Consider the following 21,323-nt stretch of genomic DNA (forward strand, 5'->3'; position numbering starts at 1 on the left):
GGAGGCAGAAAAAAATGGGTTGGTCTCTATCCATTCCATTCCAGCAGGACATCCTGTCCTTCCAGTACCTAAAGGGGTCACAGAGAGCTGGAAAGGGACAGTTTACATGGGCATGAAGTGACAGGACAAGGTGGGCAGGCTTCAAAGTGAAGGAGGGCACGGGTAGATGGGATATTGGGAAAAAATTCTTCCCTAGGAGGGTGGGCAGGCCCTGGGACTGGGTGCCCAGAGCAGCTGTGGCTGCCCCATCCCTGGAAGTGTCCAAGGCCAGGTTGGATGGGGCTTGGAGCAGCCTGGGATAGTGGAAGGTGTCCCTGCCCATAGCAGGGAGAGGAATGAGATGATCTTTAAGGTCACTTCTAACCCAAACCATTCTGGGATGCTGTGATTATGATTCTGCAGTGCCCTTGGGCACAGGCACAGCCAGGGCTCAGAGCACATCCAGAACAGTGAATGAACAGGCTCCTGGGAGGGCACCATCCCCCAGCTTGTCCTGCTGGAAACCCACCACAAAAAACACACAGACACAGCACAGCTAATGAAAAATGGCTTTAGGAAACCTCTTGGCTCAGCAACAGAGGAAACAATAAAATGCTAAATACATTTTTACATCTAGAATGGATGCTGCATTCATTAAAAATATATATATATATATATTCACAGTACAAGCTCATAGTTTTCTTGTAAAAGAAAACTCTCTTTTTTGAAACCTGATATTTTATTTAGTGGTGAGCTTCTCCCCTACCCAAAAAAAGTTCATTTGGCAACAGAAATCAAACACCACAATGTTCCTGAAGAGGGGATCACACTGGATTTCCTCTCTGCTGTCATTTCTGTCCCCTTTTAAAACCACTGTCATGCTGGCAAGGACTAATTCAGATTTTAAGTTCCAACTTTAACACTTCAGCAGGACCAGGAGCTACCCAGCTCTGCGCCTCAGCTCTGCTTTCCTCCTCCTCAGCCCCTGCAGCTCCTCCCTGAGGTGCTGCACAGCCTGCAGGATGTCCTGGCGCTGGGGATCATCCTCTACCTTCTGGGTGTAGAGCAGGAAATGTTTCACAGCTTGGGAGAGCAGCATTTCAGGGTCCACGTCCCCCCGGCCGAGGCGCAGCATCCTCTCGCAGGCGATGGCGAAGTTTTTGTGCCAGTTCACCGGGTGATGGGGATGGGAGCTGACAATTTCTTTGTATGACTGTTAAAGGAACAAAAAAAAAAGAAAAAAGAGAAAAAAAAAGAGAAGGTAGAGGCAGCAAATTAATTGAACAAAGTGGGAGCAACAGCTTTTAACAGTGCTTCAAAACTGCCTGGAAAGAAACAGATGCTATTTAGATGTCCAAGTCCAGAGCTGGAGTATTTCTGTAATTTGCTCTGTGTTTGCCATTCAGCAGCATGAATCAGAAATCCAAGGGGGGTTGAAACGTTTCCCTTCCAACAGCAGCTGTTTGTTTAGAAACATTACAGATGATGGTGATAACCCCACAGCACATTATGTGCTTCCCCCAGAGAGGTGTTACACCAAGCTGGGGGAAAAAAGAGATTTAACTTCCGCGCCTGCAAGACATTTACTCAATATTTCAGGAGATCAGGATGTCTTCCACAGGACTTAAGCAGTCTGTTGACTTGAGTGGGAATATTCATAAGCTCAACAGCAGGCATGTGCCTGGGAAGTTTGCAGAACAGCAAAAATCACAGAAAAAAGGGCAAGAATTAAGGAAACCATTTGTTGATTCTGTGCTGGAGTATGAAATACTGCTCCTCTCTGCTGACACACACCGATCACTTTGTGCATCTGTTGGCATCTCAGGCAGTCCAGCATTTCCAGAGATACCTACACCAGCTTATGGGTGTTATTCTTTGGTGTGAAATGCAGCAGAATTAATTTGCGGCGAGAAGAGTGTCGGATTTTACACCCGCTGGCTCAGACTGCACGACTGTGTAATGACAGAGGGGACAAGTGCAGAGAGGGGACTTCAGGACAAGCAATCTCTTGGCATGGGTCTGGAACCCAGCACAGACAACATAATTATAGCAAAAGCAGGGTGTTGACTGGTTTGCTGTTGGCATCCTCCGTGACCGAGGGGGCAATGGATAAAATCCCTGAACAAATCTCTTTGGATCAGCTGTGCTCCCAGTTTGGATAAACAAGGGGAATGCAGATTACAGGAAACACTGCATTTCCATGGACTCCAGATATTTAAAAGAAAAGGGGGTAAAAAAATTATGATGGAGGCTAAAAAAATTAGAATGCAGGGAGCACTCCTAACCCAAATCCAGGACTTACAGTGTATGCAAATGTGTAAAGTTGTGCTTTCATTTCTGCAGTCACACTGGCTGTTTCTGCGAGGTCAAAGATGAAGAAAGCTGTTTTCATCCTAGGAAAAGGAGACAAACTTCCATGTGGTAACTGCTTCATGCAACCAGTTCCCATCACAGGGTTACACACAGCTTCAACACGTCCACATGTGGGACAGCAAAGCCATCAGTGATAGAAATTTCTCTCCATAACCTATTTCCTCACCCTACATCCCAACTACCTTTGAGAGAGTTTGAGCAGAACCTTTTTGGTGAACAAAACAGCCACGTTCTTGAAGGCTTTGCTGGCAGCTTCATCTCATCCTGCCAGCCTTTTCCTTCTAAAGCCTGGCACGTGCAGACCCAATAAGGCCACGGCCCATCAAGCTGCCTGCTTTGGTGTGTGTTTCCACACCAGTGAGCTGGCAGTGCCCACTGGCTGTTGGAAGAGAGCAAAGGAAAATTACCTGGCTTGCCACATCTCCTCGTTGGCAACAGCTTCCCAGGAAGAGGGGCTGAAACTAAATGGGAATGGAAATGAAATTCAGCCATCAGATCCACGTCGCTGGGTTTCACCCAGCACAACCCTCCCAGCCCAGCTACAGACCTCCCAGGCAGAAGAAAACCTGTGGCTCTGACAGCAGGGAATCCAGCTCATTTTCTGTCATTCAAAAAACATTGTGCCTCTCTCTCCACAGAAGGAGCCTCAGGTGTTTCACAGCATCCCAGATCTCAAAGCCAAAGATGTTTTTTACCACCACAGGTCAGCCTATGACATTTAAACCTCTGGATGTCTCAATAATTTGAGATCCTGATTAAGTTTTAAGGTCAGAATTGGACCTCATACTTGACTAGAGATGTCCTTGCCATTTTTCACACTATTAAATCACAGATCGTGGAATGGTTTGGGTTGGAAGGGACCTTAGAGACCATCTCATTCCAACTCCCTGCCATGAGCAGGGACACCTTCCACTATCCCAGGTTGCTCCAAGCCCCATCCAACCTGGCCCTGGGACACTGCCAGGGACGGGGCAGCCCAGCTCTCTGGGCTGTGCCAGCATCTCACCACCCTGACAGGGAAGAATTTCTCCCTGCTATCTCTCCAGAACACAAAACATTGAGATTATGGCTCTTGTTTGATTCCTCTAACACTGCAGCAATGCTGCTGGCAGAAAATGATGAGCAGGAAGGAGCAGAGGCTCCTCTGCCTTGTACCTGCCATAGTCTTCAGTCCAGTTATAGAGATTCCTTGTGAGACGAATCCATTCTCCTGGGTCAAACACAGCTCCAGAAGGAACCAACTTTTCACACGTCCCCCAGGGCCACAGTGAGTGGCTCCTTCTCCAGGTTGAGTCCCCTTCATGAAGACCTATGCAGACAAACACTTCCTTACTGCCAAAAAAAACCAACAGAGAGAGCAATGGTGAAGCCACCTCACGGACCACCCCCTGTCCCTGAGCAAACCAAACCACACCGCACTGTGCAGCAAACACACCCACCCAGCACATCTCCCGTCAGCACGGGCATCTTTTGGGGCAGTCTGGAAAACAGATTAATTCCCCATCTGGCATTGCCCATCCTGAGCAGCCAGCACAGCTGGCACATCCTGTCCCCTCTCCTGGACTTCCCAAACAGGCCAGAAGCTGTAGCAGAAGCTCATTTCTGCCCACTGGCACCTGGCTGTGCTCCTGTGCCTCCCCACCCTCGCAGGGCTCACCCCAGCTAGTCTAAATGCAGATGCTATTCTTATTCGTGTGAGTATCTAATCCTTTCTCCACTCTTACTAAGCTATTTTTATATGATGATTATTCCTGGAATACATTCATTCTATGCTAATCAGTTGGCCACAATGTTCACAAAGGAGAAGCAGCAGCAATTTGCTCTCCAACCATCGTCGTTCTGAGTACACAGGAACGTTCCCATTCTCTGTGATGAATTGTATTGACAACAACAACAAAAAAATCATCAGTAAACACTCTGCAGATCACCTTTTTTTCCCCCTCTTTCCTAAAAACCAAACCAACCTCAAAACAACAGGCAATATTATATCCGGATGGAGTTACTTCTGCAGAGATATTTTGCTTTAATTGCAAAAATAATCTCGCCACCGGGGAGGAAGTCAGTGGAGAAAATTGGTCTTTTGGATGCAGTACCAAGCTGTTCCATAAACAATTTCAAGAGGGAAAAAAAAAAAAAAAAAGGTCAGAGATTTTAGGAAAGCTGTTACATATGAAAGGAATGCTTACTGTTTATTTACTTGGAGGAAACGATGGAGATTAAAGGCGAGTGTCCCGTCGGGTAATGCTCCTTCCACAGGATTCCACCGGTTCCCGGGAAAATGAACGCCAGGTAAGTGCTTTGCCAGCTTGGGTAAATACCACGCGTAAGTCATCATCTGCAATGAAAGTTGTTATCACCATCTGAACAGCAATCAGGAGATTTACAGCCAGGAGAAATGGTTTCTGCAGGAGTAATGGCCATTTGCTCAGGGATGTCACCAACCATGTCAGCAGGGCCACAAGACCAGGCTGGGGCACCATGGCCAGGCTGGGGCACCATGGTTAAATCACAGCATCAAACTGGGTCACCAAGGCCAGACTGGGTCACCATGGCCAGATTGGGTCACCATGGCCAGGCTGGGGCACCAAGGCCAGATTGGGTCACCATGGTCACACCACAGCACCAGGCTGGGTCACCATGGCCAGACTGGGTCACCAAGGTCAAACTGGGCCACCAAGGCCAGGCTGGGGCACCATGGCCAGATTGGGTCACCATTGCCAGATTGGGTCACCATGGCCAGATTGGGTCACCATGGTCAGACTGGGTCACCAAGGCCAGATTGGGTCACCATGGCCAGATTGGGTCACCATGGCCAGGCTGGGGCACCAAGGCCAGACTGGGGCACCAAGGCCAAATTGCGTCACCAAGGCCAGATTGGGTCACCATGGCCAGATTGGGTCACCATGGCCAGGCTGGGGCACCAAGGTCAAACTGGGCCACCATGGTCACACCACAGCACCAGGCTGGATCACCATGGCCAGACTGGGTCACTATGGTCACAACACACCACCAGACTGGGTCACCACGGTTAAATCACAGCACCAGGCTGGGTCACCAAGGTCAGACTGGGTCACCATGGTCACACCACAGCACCTGGGTCAGACTGGGTCACCAGTGCCTTCTGATCAGAAGCACATGGTCCTCACTCCACCACAAAATAGCCACTGCTGGTAAGACACACAACAGGGATTTGGTTTGGTTAAACACCAGGAACTGGGTTTGGGGTTTGCCAACAAGTTGCAAAGCCAGGTGTGAGGATGATACGGCAGTTGAAGTGTGGGTGACCCATCCAGTAACTTTTTGGTTTTTTTTCCTTTTCCCATTTCTCAGTGAAAAAGGAATGTGCACACCACACTCCATCCCAGGGTTACCCAGGACTCTTAAAAAAAAATCAATTTTATTTATTTCCACATCTTGAGTTTTAAGGAGACAAAGGAACAACTGAACTTCTGCAGCTGATGTTTAAATCTGCCTTTCTAAACAGCACTTTCTGCACATACCTCCTGGTCCACTAAGGTGATATCTGGCCTCATCCCCTCACAATAATGAAGGTAACGAAGAGCATTCCCTGGCAAGTCTCCTCTGAGCAGGATCACTGCCCCCGTTGGCATGGAGGACAGCACGTTCCTTGCAAACTTATCAACAACATAGTTGTTGCTCTGATCACAAGTGCTGAAGAGAACAGATGAAAATCAGAATGTTTAAACCAAGTATTTGCATGGCTCTGCAGAAATTCAGAACAATTTTATGCAACGGGCACCCACAGGGGAAATCCACCCTGGTCAGGCTGAAAACATCACAGTCACAGAATGGTTTGAGTTGGGACTTTAAAGAACATCTCACTCCACCCCCCTGCCATGGGCAGGGACACCTTCCACTGTCCCAGGTTGCTCCAAGCCCATCCAACCTGGCCTTGAACTTCCAGGGATGGAGAGTGTCAACAACTTAATCACTACAACAACTTAATATCTCCATTTCCAGAGAAAATGAGATGCAGAAACAAAGCATTTAAAGCACAGGCCCTCAGAAAGCACCATCCACTACAGTTTTGCCAAAATACACACCTGCACCTTAATTCTGATTTTTTCTTGGGCTAAATCTAAAAACTTATTAGTTGGTGCTGGAAGTGCCAGTCCAACGTTGGCTCTGTAGAGCATTTGAAATCCTCCTAATCCTTTAATGTTTCCATTAAGATTGAAAACCCCAAGTTTTTGTAGTGTCAGGCAGAAGTTAGTTTACATGATCTGAGATTGGATCATTTCCATTGAAGCTGTGTGCACATACTCCAGGTATGGATTCAGATGACACTTGAGGACAGGAGCTATGATTGGCTCACCTATGGAAAAGCCTTTGGAAAAGGTGTGCCAAAAGAAAGGATTCCTGAGGATGAAGTCTGCACTTCCTTGGTCAGCCAGTATCTGAGCATCCCTACCAGGACACTGATTCCTATCCAAACAACAGCATGGGTTATGGGATAGGGAAGCCCCAAACTACAGACTTAAATCTTCAAAAACGGGGAGAAAATCAGAAAAAAACTTCAGGACACAAGGTAGAATGAAATAAAGCTAGAGAAGTTCGGGCCACATGAATTCTGCAAACCTCCTTAGGAGACAAAGCAGAGATTTACAAGGGTTTTTTAGAAATTTATGTATCTAAAGAGGTTTTTTTCCCTCAACCTCCATGACATCCCCATTTACAGCCTGGAGCTGGTGACTCTGAGGGAGATCAGACCAGGGGGTTCTGCAGGCTGTGACCATGCAAGCTTGGGTGGGGTGTAAAAAGAGCCTTTCCCACTCCCAGCCAAAGCCAGAAACCCCAGGAGCGCCCCAGGCCACCCTGAGAGGCGGCACCAAAGGAACTTCTCACCTGTAATTTGCCCAAAGTTGAGAAGCCACGAGGGCAAGAGCAGGAAGCCACTCCAGGCATGGCAGCAGCCAGGTGCCCCCCAGCACAGTGTCCCTGCCAAGGCTGGCCAGTGTGGCCAAACCCAGCCCTGCCAGCACAGCCACCACGGCACTGCTCTGCAGCCAGAACCGCTCCACCTAGGAGAGAGAATCCCAGAACTGGGGCAGGGCTGCAAGGCACCATAAAGATCCTCCCCCATCCCACACCTCCCACTAGGCCAGGCTGCTCCAAGCCCCATCCAACCTGGCCTTGGAGATGGTATTTTGGCATCTTCTGCAGTTTCAAGACAACTGCCTGCTGCTGGTCAGGTGGTTTTAAGGTTTTGAATGTTTCTCTCAAAAATTTAGCGTGCCAGAGGAACTTTGGGAGTGCAACTTACCACACCTAGGAACAGAGGCTTTGTAACATCCAAATTTGCTCTCCAAGCAAAGAAAAGGGAATAAAGGCAGAGCATTCCAGTGAAGAGCCAGATCACAGGTGATTTCTGCTGCTTTTTCCTATTAAAAAAAAGTATCATTCCTGAGACATGATGAAAAACAAAGCAAAAATTGTATGTGCTTGAACATGCATACTTAAATGCATTTAACACAAGGAGCTGATGAGTCCTTCTTTACCTTTGCCATCTATGAAACTTCTGTTTTCAAAGCACAAAGCCATCAGCATTTCAGGAGTTCTAAGCTTGCCACCTACCAAGCCACAGGGTTAACCAGGAGTAAGGGATATTTTGCTCTTAATAATTGATGACCACAGCCAATTGCTGCAATTTCTGCAGCAGCAAGCAGAAGGCAAAACAAGCTGCCCATGCAGGCAGTAAGAAAAATGGGAAAAAAAAATGCACATTGAAGCAAATATTGTTCAACTTACAGTGGCAGTGCTGTGCTCACACAGGCCACCAGTGCCAGGGCAAGGACAGGAAGGGAGAGCTCTGACTTCATCTGTGCCAGCTGGAAACTGTGGAGAAATTAAAGCATGGATGTGTCACCCCCAAATCATCCCTGCACTCAATTAAAGTGTCAGGAGAAACAGGGAATAAGCACAAGAGAATATATTCCCATTCTGCTGGGATTGAGTCTACCAGAAATGGGACAAGGTGGGTTATATGGTAGAATTTTGAAGGGAAAATCACTGGGATGGGGGATTCAGTGCTTTTCCTTCAGTGGGGAAGCCAGAGGGCAGGAATGCTGGACACACACAGCCCCAGCTCTGGACAGGGTGAGGAAAGGAAGGACAGGAGCTACTCTGGGCCAAAGGAGAGCAGCAGCAGCAGGTGAAAGGCACAGCCAAGGTGTCACTCACAGCAGCATCTCTCCCATACTGGAGCCTGTCTCGGACTTGGCCTGAAATAAAAACAAAGGAAACCCATGAGGAACCCACACACTGATTGGGGGAAGGAAAGTGTCCTCATTTTCTGTTTGCAAGAAAGGCAGCAACCTCTGCTCAAACCTTCACTGCAAGGTGTTCTCCCACATGCCTGTTTTATGTGATGCCACTGAAGGATTCACCCCTAGATAAGCATTTCTTCAAGGTGCTGGCAACTCATTATCCTGTGATTAGAGCATGGCATATGGTTCAACCATGGTCTCTGCTGTATCATGGAATCATGTGGGTTGGAAAAGCCCTCTGAGGTCATTGAGTCCAACCATTCCCCCAGCACTGCCCAGCCCACCACTAACCCATGTCCCCAAGTGCCACATCCACACATCTTCCAAATCCCTCCAGGGATGGGGATTCCACCACTGCCTATTCAGCCTATTCCAACTCCTGACCATTCTTTCTGTGATTTTTTTTCCTAATATCCCACCTAAACCTCTCCTGCCACAACTTGAGGCCATGTTCTGTATCTTCATGGTGCAATTATTTTCTGTGTCATCTCTCCACAGCCTGAGAAAAGCTCAATTCCTCCTTGCTTACCAGACTTGCTCCTGTCTCCTCTGCCCTGACAAATGCAGAGCTGTACAAAATCTTTATGAGATAATGAGAATTTTTATTGTAGAGACCTGCAATCCATGGCACATGACTGGGAAAAAGACATGATGTGTGGAGAGGAGGAATTACCTTAATTGCTGCTTGTTGGAAAGCTACCAGATTAAAGATAAGGTGAACAGATTCAGGAGGTCTGGAAGGAATATTTAATCTCAATAAAAATGGAATAGCTAATTGCATCCAGGATTTGATTAAAAAATAAGTGTTAGAGGACGGAGAGCCAGCTCAGAGCTCCTGCAGCCCCACCTTGCTGGCAGCTGATGGCCCTGGACACATCCACCACAGAGATGACATTTCTGACCCACAGCTTACAGGTGGAACCCTCTCCAAAATATCTTCTAGGCTTTTTTTAATGACCCTGCCTGCCCTTAAAACAGAGCTATGGGATGTAAAAGCTGTCTGTCCACCCAGCAGTGCTCTGGCATTATCCCAACTGGCACCGGGACCAAACGCCTGGATTTTGCTGTATTTATTGCTCCTGCTTCAGACAAGTTCATCCTAAATGTGATTTGTGGTGTAGGATTACACACAGTCCATCCCTAAGCCTCCTGAACATCAACTTGAATTTATCACATTTGATGGAGAGAGGAGTTAAGGGATTTGCATGCCTTGGTATTGCTCTGCCCAGTGGAGGCTGATTCTCAGGAGACAGCTGGGAACAGGACAACAGGGGAAGTCTCAGAGGCTGGACCTGATCTCTGCAGGAGTTTTTGGGCAGATTTAGTGGCAGCAGCAGGAATTATCATGTCTTTTGACACACACCCTACAGCCACCCAGCCCTCTGAGAAGGGTGGAATGGCACAGTGGCAGTGATGCTGTGTCACGCTGGCTGCATGTGAAGGGTGATTTCTGAGGATGTGGAGCTCCAGGACTCCAGGGAGTGACAGAACATGTAGACCACACCTTTTTATTGTTTTCCTCCCAGTGGTGTGATTTCCTAGCCCTCTGCCCTGAAAACTTGGAAGCAGGACAGACTCTGGGGTGATGGGCTGGTGATTTCCTTGGGTGGCCAGACCCAACATCCAAGTCAGGGCTGGAGGAGGCAGATGCAAACCCTACACTCTGAAAGCAACCATGGATTCTTCCCTCTCTTGGAAAGAGCAGAGACCTCAAAACTCAGATCAGAGGTTCCTGAGAGCCCTCAAACCAACCATTCACTTAAATTCAACATTAGTTAGTTAAGAGGAATAATTTAGAACCCTCAAAACAACCACTCACTTAAATTCAACATCAGTAAATTAAAGAGGAATAGCTTTTAAATGAAAACTGCTTGTGACCTCTTTAAATGTCTGAGTTAAAAATAGAAAAATAAGACAATATTCATCTTAAAAACACCACAAAATTGATGTTGCCGACTCCCTCTGGCACAGTTTGTTCTCTGGGCTCCTACACACATAAGACACCCATACAGCTCCCAGGAAATAACATAGCTCACCCCATAGGCAATGAGTATTATCTCTTTGCTTTCCCAGCCATGTGACCCATTCCCAGAAAACCTGACAGGTCAGGAGGTCGAAATCCAAAATGAATGCTTACAAAATGAAACATTTTCAATTTCCTTCTCCGCGAGCCCTTAATCGTCACGAACAGAACATCTCTGCTGTTGCATAAGTGAAAAGGAAGCAATTTAGGCAGTGACCCTTGTTTACCAGATTGAATGTCCCATATTCTTCCCTCAGAAAGTGGGTCAAAAATCCTTGAAAAGTCGTCTGGTCTCCCCATGTCCAGCGGGCTCGATTGAGGTAGGACGAAGCCGGCAGATAGAGATAAGGCAGCAAACCAGCCAAGAAGCATAAACCCAACTTCAGCAAATGGCCTAGGGACAATTCCTGCACCAAAATATGTCATATTGCATAACAATGTTTATTTTAGTTTAATCAGGCTGGAACTTCAAGAACAGATAAAGAAAAAACATCAAATATATTTACACAGAGCTGATCTCTCAATTTATAGTAAGTCCCTACAAAATGCTATGTTAAACCTTACGATTTTGTGGATTACTAGGAAACTGCATCAAACTGATCTCCTTTGCATGGCAGGGTGAAATTTAAGTGAAGCAAATAATATTAGCTAGGACTCATGAGTATCATACTCATTGCATCTTTCACATTTAAATCATGGCATGACATGCATAGATGGCTGAAGCACTGCAAGGCTGAGATAACCCACTTTGCAGCGATTAAGAGTTGGCTGGTTTTCCATCTGGCAAAAAAAAAAAAAAAGCCCACATAAATGCTGCTCTAGTACAACTGCACACATCATCACCATCATCAGGAGTCAGTTTTGCCATTTACTTGATCGTGATTAGGCTGGCTAAATTGGATAGGCCAACTTTTGGGGTGGGATTTTCGACACTGCCTAAGGGGTCAGGGAGACAAGACTTTCAAAGGGACTTGTGTGCCTAACTCCTTTAAGTGCTTTGGAAAATCCCACCCTAGAATATTGCACGCTTGCTTTGTCGTTAGCCACTGCCCTGTCAATCAAAGCACTTCCTCAGCATTTGGGGTTACTGGGAGTGATGATCTGTGGAGCAGAGAAAGGAGCTTGATAATGATGGTGGTCAGAGCTCCTCCAGAAGGAAGGTGGCTCATTTGTACTTTAAAAAGGCAGTTTTCCATCTGTTTCCATCTTATTCAGTGGATTTCTCCAGCAGGCACTACTTGGCTGTCCAAAGTTTTTCCCAGGATTATCATATTGGCACAGCATTGTCTGTGCTGGAAACCACAGAGGTCTCTCTGGACCTCCCTGCTCAAAAAAACCCCAAACAAATATATTGCAGAAGTGATTATTGATTGTGTTAATGGAAATATATGGCCAGAAAAGGGAGTTGCTGGGGATGCTGAAGAGATTTTGGATCAAGCTTGTCTGAGTTGCATCACATTTCTTGCAGCTCATGTGCTTCACCCAGGCTTAGTTATGCCCTGTGCCACTAGTGAGAACCACACAGGGTGGATGTGACTTTTCCTGGTTTCCAGGGAGCCAACACACAGAAACTCATCTCCAGGGGAGCTGTTGGCATGGAGAAGTCTGAGTTTTTAGTTCCAAGTATTATTTTAGCTCATTTGGGTATTTGCAAGCAGCTGGGGCAGAGCACTCCTGTGCCAGGGGACACAAGGGAGTCACAGATCACTGGCACGAGCAAAGACCTAAACTGTGGTCACAGAACCTCAGAATGGTTTGGGTTGGAAGGGAACATAGACACCATCTTGTTTTAACCCCCTGCCACGAGCAGGGACACCTTCCACTATTCCAGGATGCTCCAAGCCCTGTCCAACCTGGCCTTGGACATTGCCAAGGATCCAGGGCAGCCACAGCTGCTCTGGGTACCCTGTGCAAGGGCCTCCCCACCCTCTTAGGGAAGAATTTCTTCCTAATATCTAAATCTAGCCCTGCCCTCTATCAGTTTAAAGCCTCTTCTCCTATCACTCCATGCTCCTGTCAAAAGCCTTCTTGTAGACCCTCTTTAAATCAGACCCCCTTGAGATCAGTGGCTGTGGTGTCAGATTATTCACACACATCAACTTAGAAGTGGCACAAGTTCTGGGGCAAAAGAAATAATCCCAGCCTTAGAAAAACAGAGGTGTGAGTGTGTAAATGTCTGTAAATACATACCCTCCTTCTGAAAAGCTGTGAGAGAACCCAGGGCACAACACAAGCAACATAAAGCACTATGGTGTGCTGATTGCACAGACTGAGGCCACAGCAAAAGGCACCCAATTTAGAGATCTGGGAGGGAAAAAAAAAATCACAATTACTATTTACAAATTTGCAAAAACATCCAGAGATCAAAAAGATTCAGCACAGAATCCTTAGAGGAGAAAGGCAAATACACCAGTGAGCAGTGGGCAGTTGTAACACAGAACTCAGAGGATTTTTTTACTTTTTACAGGGAGATTCCAACTGTTTAAGAGAAAACAATCTTTAAGAAGTGTCCAGCTGAACAGCCATGCCTCCATGCATACAGAGATCCTGTGCAGCATCATCACATCATAATGATGGGATGAGCCCCAATTCCTGAACCCAGCTGCACAGGGGAGGCTGCCCAGCTGTTCACTCTGTGTCATTTTTCAGAAATGTCCTAAAATAAAGCCATTATCTACAGAAATCTGATTTTTTTAACAGGAATGATTTTTCTTCTGCATTAGGCACAGAGGGCTAAAGTCAGGGCTGCACAAACTTCCTAATCCATGGGAATTAAAGGTGATACCCCTCATTACTCCAAAACCTCAAACCTGTTCCAGTGCCCAACCACCCTCTGGGGAAAGAACCTTTTCCTGATATCCAACCTAAACCTCCCCTGCTTGTTCCAGCCCCTGGTAAGGGTGGTGTGTGAGATGCAAACACTTGCCTTGGTGTACTGATGGGATCACTTTGTAATTTTTATTTAAGTGCTCAGCATTCCATGCTGGACACTGCCCTGCCATGGAAGCACCTTGCCATTAGTTCAGAAAAACCTTTGTGGGTCTCAGAGCTGCCTGGCAGGGCTCAGAACCACCTCAGTCATTTTTTAAGCACATGGATGAGCTCCAATATGATGTCTGTATGACCATCTGATTTATGAAAAGCACTGCAAGCTTGCTGTTGGCAGCCTGGCTTCTTCCAGGCGTGGGATGCCAGACACTCAAAAAAACATTAGAACAAGCTCCTTAACTGCTTCTGAAAATCTAATTTTGAAAATCCCATTGGAAACCAGGCATGTGAAACATGGGAGAAGGCTGGAAAATGCCCAGCTCCATGTCTGTGGAGTTCAGGTTGTGGGGATCTTGGGACTGCTGCTCATTAGAAAATAATAATAATAATTTTTAAAAAAATCCAATGGTAAAACAAGGTCTCTGTAGCCATTGATAAAACATGTTATTTGAGAACTCATGAAGCTGAGTAAACTACCACTGCAGACTCCTGAAATTCTAGCCTAGCCTGACAAAAATCCCTTTATTCACACAATTTACAGGAGTCACAGCAGGCAAGTCTGTCGGAGGAAAAGAGATCAGATGTTCGGGCAAACAAAAGTAGAAAGAACAAGACTGCTGAGCAAAAATATCATTTGGCTGACTAGTCTGTTTATAAAGTAGAAAATACAGCATGAAATTTAAAGTCTCTGTGTTTAACAATGCCATTATTTTAAGGGCACATTTAATTTCAAAAGAAAAACTGATGGAAAATTTGCTCGTTCCCGTTTTTGAGTTGGAACCTGGTTTCTGATTAGATGAAGGTTTCTGTACAATATATCCATTTACCTCCAAGAAAATTATCAATTCTTAAAACAAAACCTTGAACACTCACAGCCTAGTTTGTGTCTTTGATGCAGGATGAACTAAAATGTTTAGATTGAAATGATTTTGGTTTTCCTGCTTCCTGCTTCCATACTGTGAGTATTAAATAAATCAATCCCGAACCCATCCAACAGGTCCCAAGTCAATCCTTAAGCAAAGTGAGCAGGGTTTTTTCAATGTTTGTTATTTTTGAACACCCAGGTAGGTCAGGGATGGACCCCACCCAGCACAGGTGCTGAAGCAAGACCCAAAACTTGGCCTTTTTACCTAAACAAAACTAAACCAGCAGTAAACGAACAGGAAATTAAACAAACAGGTGCTAACCAATTGGGAACAAAATAAAGAACCATTCACTTTGCTTGAGATGTTTTACCTTTGATCTCTCTTTTGCAGTGGATGCCTCCTCAAAATGAGCAGTGAGAGCCATCAGCAGCCCCACAAACAGATTGTTTAAGCTGAAAACCTCCGCCGTGATGGACCACTGCCATGTTAGACGAGAAAATGAAAACACCCCCGCAGCAAGGATTCCTCCAGCATATGAGCCAGAAAGCCTGCAAACACAGATAACATGAAATCTTCTTTTCCAACAAAAAAAAAGAGCCTACTTTATTGTCCTTCTTTTTTTAATTTAAAAAAAAAACCCAAAAAAACATACTGCAGCAGCAGCAGCGAGTGCCACCCAGCACCCTGCCAAAACATTATATGGTTAAGATCTCCCTAATAATTTCTCTGCTAAGGATTGCCATTGGGAAGAGCAGAGCCTCTTTGCCAGCCACCCAACACCAAAGAATCTGCTTCTTCTAGCCATGCAAACTTCCAGGATTGAATTTGCTTCAGAAATCCTGATGAGGGAAAGCCCAGAGGGTGCAGGGAGCCAGGGAGTCATGGCTTTAATGGGATACTCTGGAGGAGATGCCAGCAAGGGTGCAGCCTTCAATTCATCCAGGAGCTGAATTAAGAGTGGATTAGAGCTATTCAGGATGGACAGCATTGGCAGGGCTTTCCTGGGGGGGTTTTGGTGTCCTGGGGATTGCAGCACCCACAGTCCCATCAGGGAGAGGTCAGGAGTGTGGGAAATGGGTGCCAGCTCCAGCAAGAGGGAGGGAGAGGGTGAAGCATCCACTGTTGGGATGGCTGTGAGCCCAAAGCTGGCCATCTCTGGGACTCCCAGATGGGATTATGGCACATTCCCCATGGAGCTGCCTGCCCAGCTCAGCTGGATGCTGCAGCCAGCACAGGCAGCCCACGAGGTGGAATTTAAGAAACCCATTCCACCACAGTGGCTCTTCCCACCCAGCCTCACTGGGAGCAGCTCTGGCTCTGCCTGTCTGGAAGCTCTCTCCTTTAGGAAGTCACCCTGAAAAGAAGAAGTGTAGGGCACCACAACATGCTCAACCAAGCTTTATCCAAAAATAAAAATAGCTGTTGCTGTGGTCAAAGCTACACTGCAGAAATTCATCATTCCACTGTAGGACTCAGACAGCCTCCACCAAAAATTGAGTATTTTTCTAATTTCACCCCAGACACACACAGTTCCATTTAATCCTAACAATTCTAGCAGGTTTAAACCAAAAAAAAATATAAACTACCCAACCTCTTCATCGAGCTGCACATGTGATTTCCACATGAGGAAGCTCCTGATAGAGCCCTCTCTACAAGGGCTCCTCTGCTTGGTTTGCCAGAAGTACCTGAAGGTATCTGGAAAATAGGACTAATGATTTTTATCTCCTTTTTGAAGTATTTTGAGATCTGCACCTACAGGATGTAGCCAACCGGGTGAGAAGCATGGAGTTAACACTGGGAAAAAAGGAAACAATTCTGAGGTGTTCCAGGCCAACCTCAAGGTGACAGTGAGTTCAACATCAAGACTGTGGGAAGAAGTCTCAAAAAATCAAAAGAATTGGGAAAAAAACTGAAGAAAAATACCAGGAAAGGGCAGCAGGACCATGTGTAATTAAAAAGCAACAGATCCCCAATACACAAATCCACTTCATGACGTTCCTGTTTTGACTAAACCATTTAAACAGTCCAAACTTTTAGTTATAAAGAAACAACTCCATAAATCCCTTTGAAATTCTTGCAGGGAAATAAGGTTAAAAAAAAAAAAAAAGTGAAACAACTTTTCCAAAAATCTTCAGAAAAGCATCACTTTAGGCAAACGTCCCAATCATTCACCAATTCTCCTTGTCTTTCCCAGGAAAGACTCAAACATACCATGAGGGTTCAAATGAGATGAAAGAAAGAAATCCCATCCCCTTGACAAAAAGTCTCAAACCTGCAAGTTGAGTTTTATGAAACAAGGCTTAAGCAAAAGCCACTCAAGCCAAAGCTTAAAGATTATCCCAGCTATGTGGGACACAGGACACCTCTGCTCACCAAGCAGAGCAGGGTCAGGAGCACAAACTAAGCACAGCCCACAGACCTATCTGTCCACAGAATCATAAAAACAATCATAGAATGGCTTAGGTGGGAAGGGAACTCAAAGATCATCCTGTTCCTAAGCCATGGGCAGGGACACCTTGGCCTTGGACACTTCCAGGGATCCAGGGGCAGCCACAGCTTCTCTGGGCACCCTGTGCCAGGGCCTCCCCACCCTCACAGGGAACAATTCCTTCCAATATCCCACCTAGCCCTGCCCTCAAGCAGTGGGAAGCCATTCCCCCTTGTCCTGTCACTCCAGGCCTTTGTCCAAGTCTCTCCTCATCTCTCTTGGAGCTCTTTTAGGTTTTGGAAGAATCTCTAAGGTCTCCCTGGAATCTTCTCCAGGCTGAACAGCTTTCCCAGGAAACTCATGGGAAAGCCAGGCTGCTGAGCCCACTCTGTGACAGCCCATTTCATGCATGGAGCATTCAGCTCCTCCAAGTACCACAGATGTCAAAAAACCAAACGGGAACGTGCTGCATTCTTGAAGAATAGCAAGAAAACAGCTTTGGGAAGTGCAAGCTGGAGACCACAGACCTGTCTGTCCACAGAGTCATAAAAACAATCATAAAATGGCTTAGGTTGGAAGGGAACCTAAAGATGATCCTGGTCCAGCCTAAGCCATGGGCAGGGACACCTTCCTCTGGACTAGGTTGCTCCAAGCCCCAGCCAACCTGGCCTTGGACACCTTCAGGGATCCAGGGGCCCACTAAGCTCCTCTAAAATACAACAGATGTCAAAAAAACAAACAGGAATGTGCTGCATTCTTGAAGAACATCAAGAAAACAGCTTTGGGAAGTGCAAGCTGGAGACCAAGAGTTTTTCTGCAGGCTCTGCTATCAGCAATGGAACGGATGGATTTGTGAGTTTGCTGATTCAGAGGGACACTGTCAGAAGCGGAAGCAATCAGAGCAGGTATCTCCAGAGGATGAAGAGCACCTGGCAGAAGAAATGCAACAATCCACAGTGCAAAGCAACACCAGCAGGACAAGTAGAAATTAATCCCAGGCTACTGTCAGCATGATTTTGGGGTGAAATTAAATCAATCCTGCCCTGCAGCAGGGGTAGCATGGTTATACAGCTCATTTTGATCAACATGAAGGTCTCCATGCTCCTCTGCCTCTGCAGCCTCTTGGAATTCTCCAGCACAGAGTGACAATGTGCCCACAGCTCTCCTGCCTCGAAGCCAAGACGACCTCAAATGACACACTGTCCAAGGAGGTGACAAAAAACCTCAGGCATGGACAGCTCAGCTCACCCACACCACTCTGGACCAAAGACCAACCTAAAGGTGGAAAAGACACTGATGGGTGTTCAGTGGTGCAAGGCAGAGTGAGATGAAAGAACTCTCCAGAAAAGGCACAAAAACGAGAGCAAAATAAAGATGAGAAAAACTGAAAAAGCAAAGGGATGGGACAGAGCTTTGAAACTGAAGTCAAGAAGTCCAAAGCCAAGAATTATTTTTTTCCCCATCCCTGGGAAGGGTTCCATGGCAGGTTGGATGGGGATTGGAGCAGCCTGGTCTAGTGAAAGTTTGGAAAGGGATGAGCTTTAAGATCCTTTCCAACCCAAGCCATCCTGGGATTCTGTAATTCTCTAAAAAGCATGAAAAAAAATCTGCAATGAGCACAGTGCAATCTACAACTGGAGATGCTGGTGAAAAGTTACACAAGGAAGCAGGATATTAGGGAGCCAGAAGATAATGGCTGCCTTAATTACAGGCACAGAGAGAATTCTTGTGGTTAAGACAGAGCATTTTGTGGAAGAAGGTTAATTCAAGAGCTAAAGGAGACCTCCCATAAATCCAGCAAGAGCTCAGCAACCCAGTGACCAATGTGGAGACAGAGGGAACAAGATGAAGAGGTCACTTCTTGTGTGGAAGTTAAGAAGTTTTTTGTGGCACATAGTCACTTGTCTCACCAAAATCAAACACCAGCCAGCCCTGCCACTGACAATGCAAATATTTCCTGCAGTCAAGCCCTGCTAGGCAAGAAGGAACCACAGAGCCTTTGGGCTCTGCCACCCTGCCTGGAGCCCCACATTCTGCAATCTGCACTGGCTGGAGGCTTCCCATGTGTGCCATGGTTGGGAGAAGGAAACATTTGGGTTTTTTCCTGAAAATACCTTCTACATTGTCCTTCTTCTCAACAGCACAGCAGGACTGCAGAGCAGAGAGCAGCAGAAAATTATCCCCACTCAACTTCTACTTGTGCTTCTGTCTTTAAACACTTTAAACACTGCCTTTATTTTTCAAATAGAGTTGAGGTGCTACAAAACATGGCAAAGACACCCAGCAGCTGAATCCTCAACTGCTTCATGGAAAAGCAACACCTTAGGAGATCTTTATCCCAAAATTTTGGGGAGCAGGGAGGGTAGATGGCTGCTCCCCCAAATCCAGCTTGTTTCCCCACTCTTTGGGCCCAGTATGAGAAAGAACAGCTCCAGCACACAGGAGCCAGCTCATGGAAGAAGAAAATAATTGAAGCCATGGCAAAATTGGGAAAGTCTTCACAACCATCATCCAAAAACTCACTCAGAAGGGACAGAAAGAGTCAGCAAAGGAGAGGTCACACAGTCCTTTCTGAGAAATATTTTCCCATGGCATCCCTAAACATAAAAGCAAAAGACTAAAAAAAAAATTATGATTTTGTTTTCCTTTTGAAGCATGCAAGTGAAAGAATGTGCTGTTGGGCCTCAGCTCCAAGGATGCAAGCAGCAAGAATTTGCCTTAATCAGGACTGTTTTAGGTACAAGTTTTTATTAAGAGTTTGCAGGAACATTTGAGAAAACTGAAATTAAATATATTAACCTGATTTGGTTTTTTTCAATTATAGTTTTTAGCTTCTCATTTGTTGGCAATCACTAAAACATGCAAGATTGCAATTTAAAATTTAGTCTTTCCTTTAAGTTTGGTAAAATTTTCCTTTAGCCAAGGTTACAAGTCATATGCCTTTAACAAAAAACTCTACCAGCATTTTTACTTTTTATTTATAAAACAACAGTAGACATTCTATATTTAATAATTCCCCAAAATGTATTAAATGATCAGCATAAAGCTACACATGGATGGGAACTGGAATTTAATTAAAATGTTTTCGTTAAATGCAATCTTCAGTGCACTGGATTCATTAAGAAAAGTAAGATAATGGGAATGGTTTATATTTGAAGCTGATGTATTTAACACTGGCAACACCTATCTGTACCTAGTGAAATAAGCTGATTATTTCTGCCTTCTTTTCTCTCCAAAACTTTACAGGCAGGAGATCTTAGCCTTGCATCTTTCATTTATTTTTTTTTTCGGCAGTAAAGTAAGAAAAACTCTCTTGATTTTTAAAATCTCCACTAATTAACTAAATAATGGATTTTTTTTTAAAATTTCTGTCTGTCCCTGCACCTGCAGATAGTGACCCTGATACCAGTGGTTCCTTGTTCCCTTCCACAGACTCCAAGTACATCACCAGCAACCTCTGTCTCTTTGCAGTAGCAAAGATACATTCCTTCAATGTATTTTTATTTCAAGGCAGTGCACTAAAGAGTTAGTATTTTGAATTTAAAAGGTTTTGCTTGTTAATCAATCAATTTAAAAAAAAAACAACTATTTTTTTGATGAGGCTAAACAGAAAGGGACACAGAAGACTCAACAACCAAGCTTCCCACTGATAAATTTTAAGCGTACACGAGCATCGGCGCTGAAATAGAAGAATTATTTAAAAATTAAAATCCAAACAGGAGTTTAGGGCTTAAGTAACAATAATTATCCCCCCAAAACCCCAATCCCTCTGGGTTTGCCTGCCTCTTAGCCACAAACACTCCATGACAAAAGGCGGTTTCTCTTGCTCTCAGCGCTGAAGAGCCAGCTCAGGTACTACAGGGAATAGCAAACCAGATTTTATTCTTCCTCAAGGACCTGGAGCTCAATAGCCACTTAAGCCCTGCCCGCAGCAGGAGGAGGAGGAAGGAGAGCAGGGCTTGGCTCATCTCTCCTGGTTGAGTCCCATGGTCACAAGGAGTGAAGGCAAAAGAGACTGAGCAAAGAGGAAGAGCCACCATAAAATAAAACCAAACCAGTCTGGTCACAACCAGCTGCTGCCCTTGGTGTGAAACAGGACTTCAGCATCCCACAGCTCCAGCATTCCCACACACCCGTGATTTCTGGGATAGGGGTGAGCAGGCAGCACCCTCACCTCCCACCACATGAATGGAATGCCTCACACCCAGCCAGGGACTGCCACCACTTCCTGATTTTTCTTTCTTGTAGTTATTTTATTGAAATGCCAGTTTGGAGAAGGGATGGTCCAGGGTGGTAAGGAGTGCTGAGCCAGCGAGGATTTTGGCAAAGGGGAGCTGGTCCTTGCACCCTCTCACACACGTCCTCCTGGACTGGAGGTG

The 21,323-nt window shown here is 45.8% G+C and overlaps 1 protein-coding gene across 1 annotated transcript in view; it reads right to left on the minus strand.

Moving 5' to 3' along the window:
• Positions 1-534: 534 nt before the first annotated feature.
• The window catches only part of TMEM260 (transmembrane protein 260), a 33,283-nt gene continuing 12,494 nt past the window's right edge, over positions 535-21,323 (minus strand). Inside the window, exons 4-16 of the mRNA XM_054635409.2 lie at positions 14,887-15,064; positions 12,853-12,966; positions 10,890-11,069; positions 8,554-8,594; positions 8,122-8,208; positions 7,637-7,754; positions 7,219-7,394; positions 5,853-6,024; positions 4,539-4,687; positions 3,508-3,684; positions 2,760-2,813; positions 2,282-2,372; positions 535-1,192 (exon numbers count right to left, since the gene is read on the minus strand). Coding sequence (XP_054491384.2) covers positions 920-1,192; positions 2,282-2,372; positions 2,760-2,813; positions 3,508-3,684; positions 4,539-4,687; positions 5,853-6,024; positions 7,219-7,394; positions 7,637-7,754; positions 8,122-8,208; positions 8,554-8,594; positions 10,890-11,069; positions 12,853-12,966; positions 14,887-15,064 — 1,810 coding nt within the window. The 3' untranslated portion in view covers positions 535-919. The remainder of the gene's footprint in view (positions 1,193-2,281; positions 2,373-2,759; positions 2,814-3,507; positions 3,685-4,538; positions 4,688-5,852; positions 6,025-7,218; positions 7,395-7,636; positions 7,755-8,121; positions 8,209-8,553; positions 8,595-10,889; positions 11,070-12,852; positions 12,967-14,886; positions 15,065-21,323) is intronic.

This window comes from Agelaius phoeniceus, chromosome 6 (assembly GCF_051311805.1).
Source record: "Agelaius phoeniceus isolate bAgePho1 chromosome 6, bAgePho1.hap1, whole genome shotgun sequence".
Lineage (NCBI taxonomy): Eukaryota > Metazoa > Chordata > Aves > Passeriformes > Icteridae > Agelaius > Agelaius phoeniceus.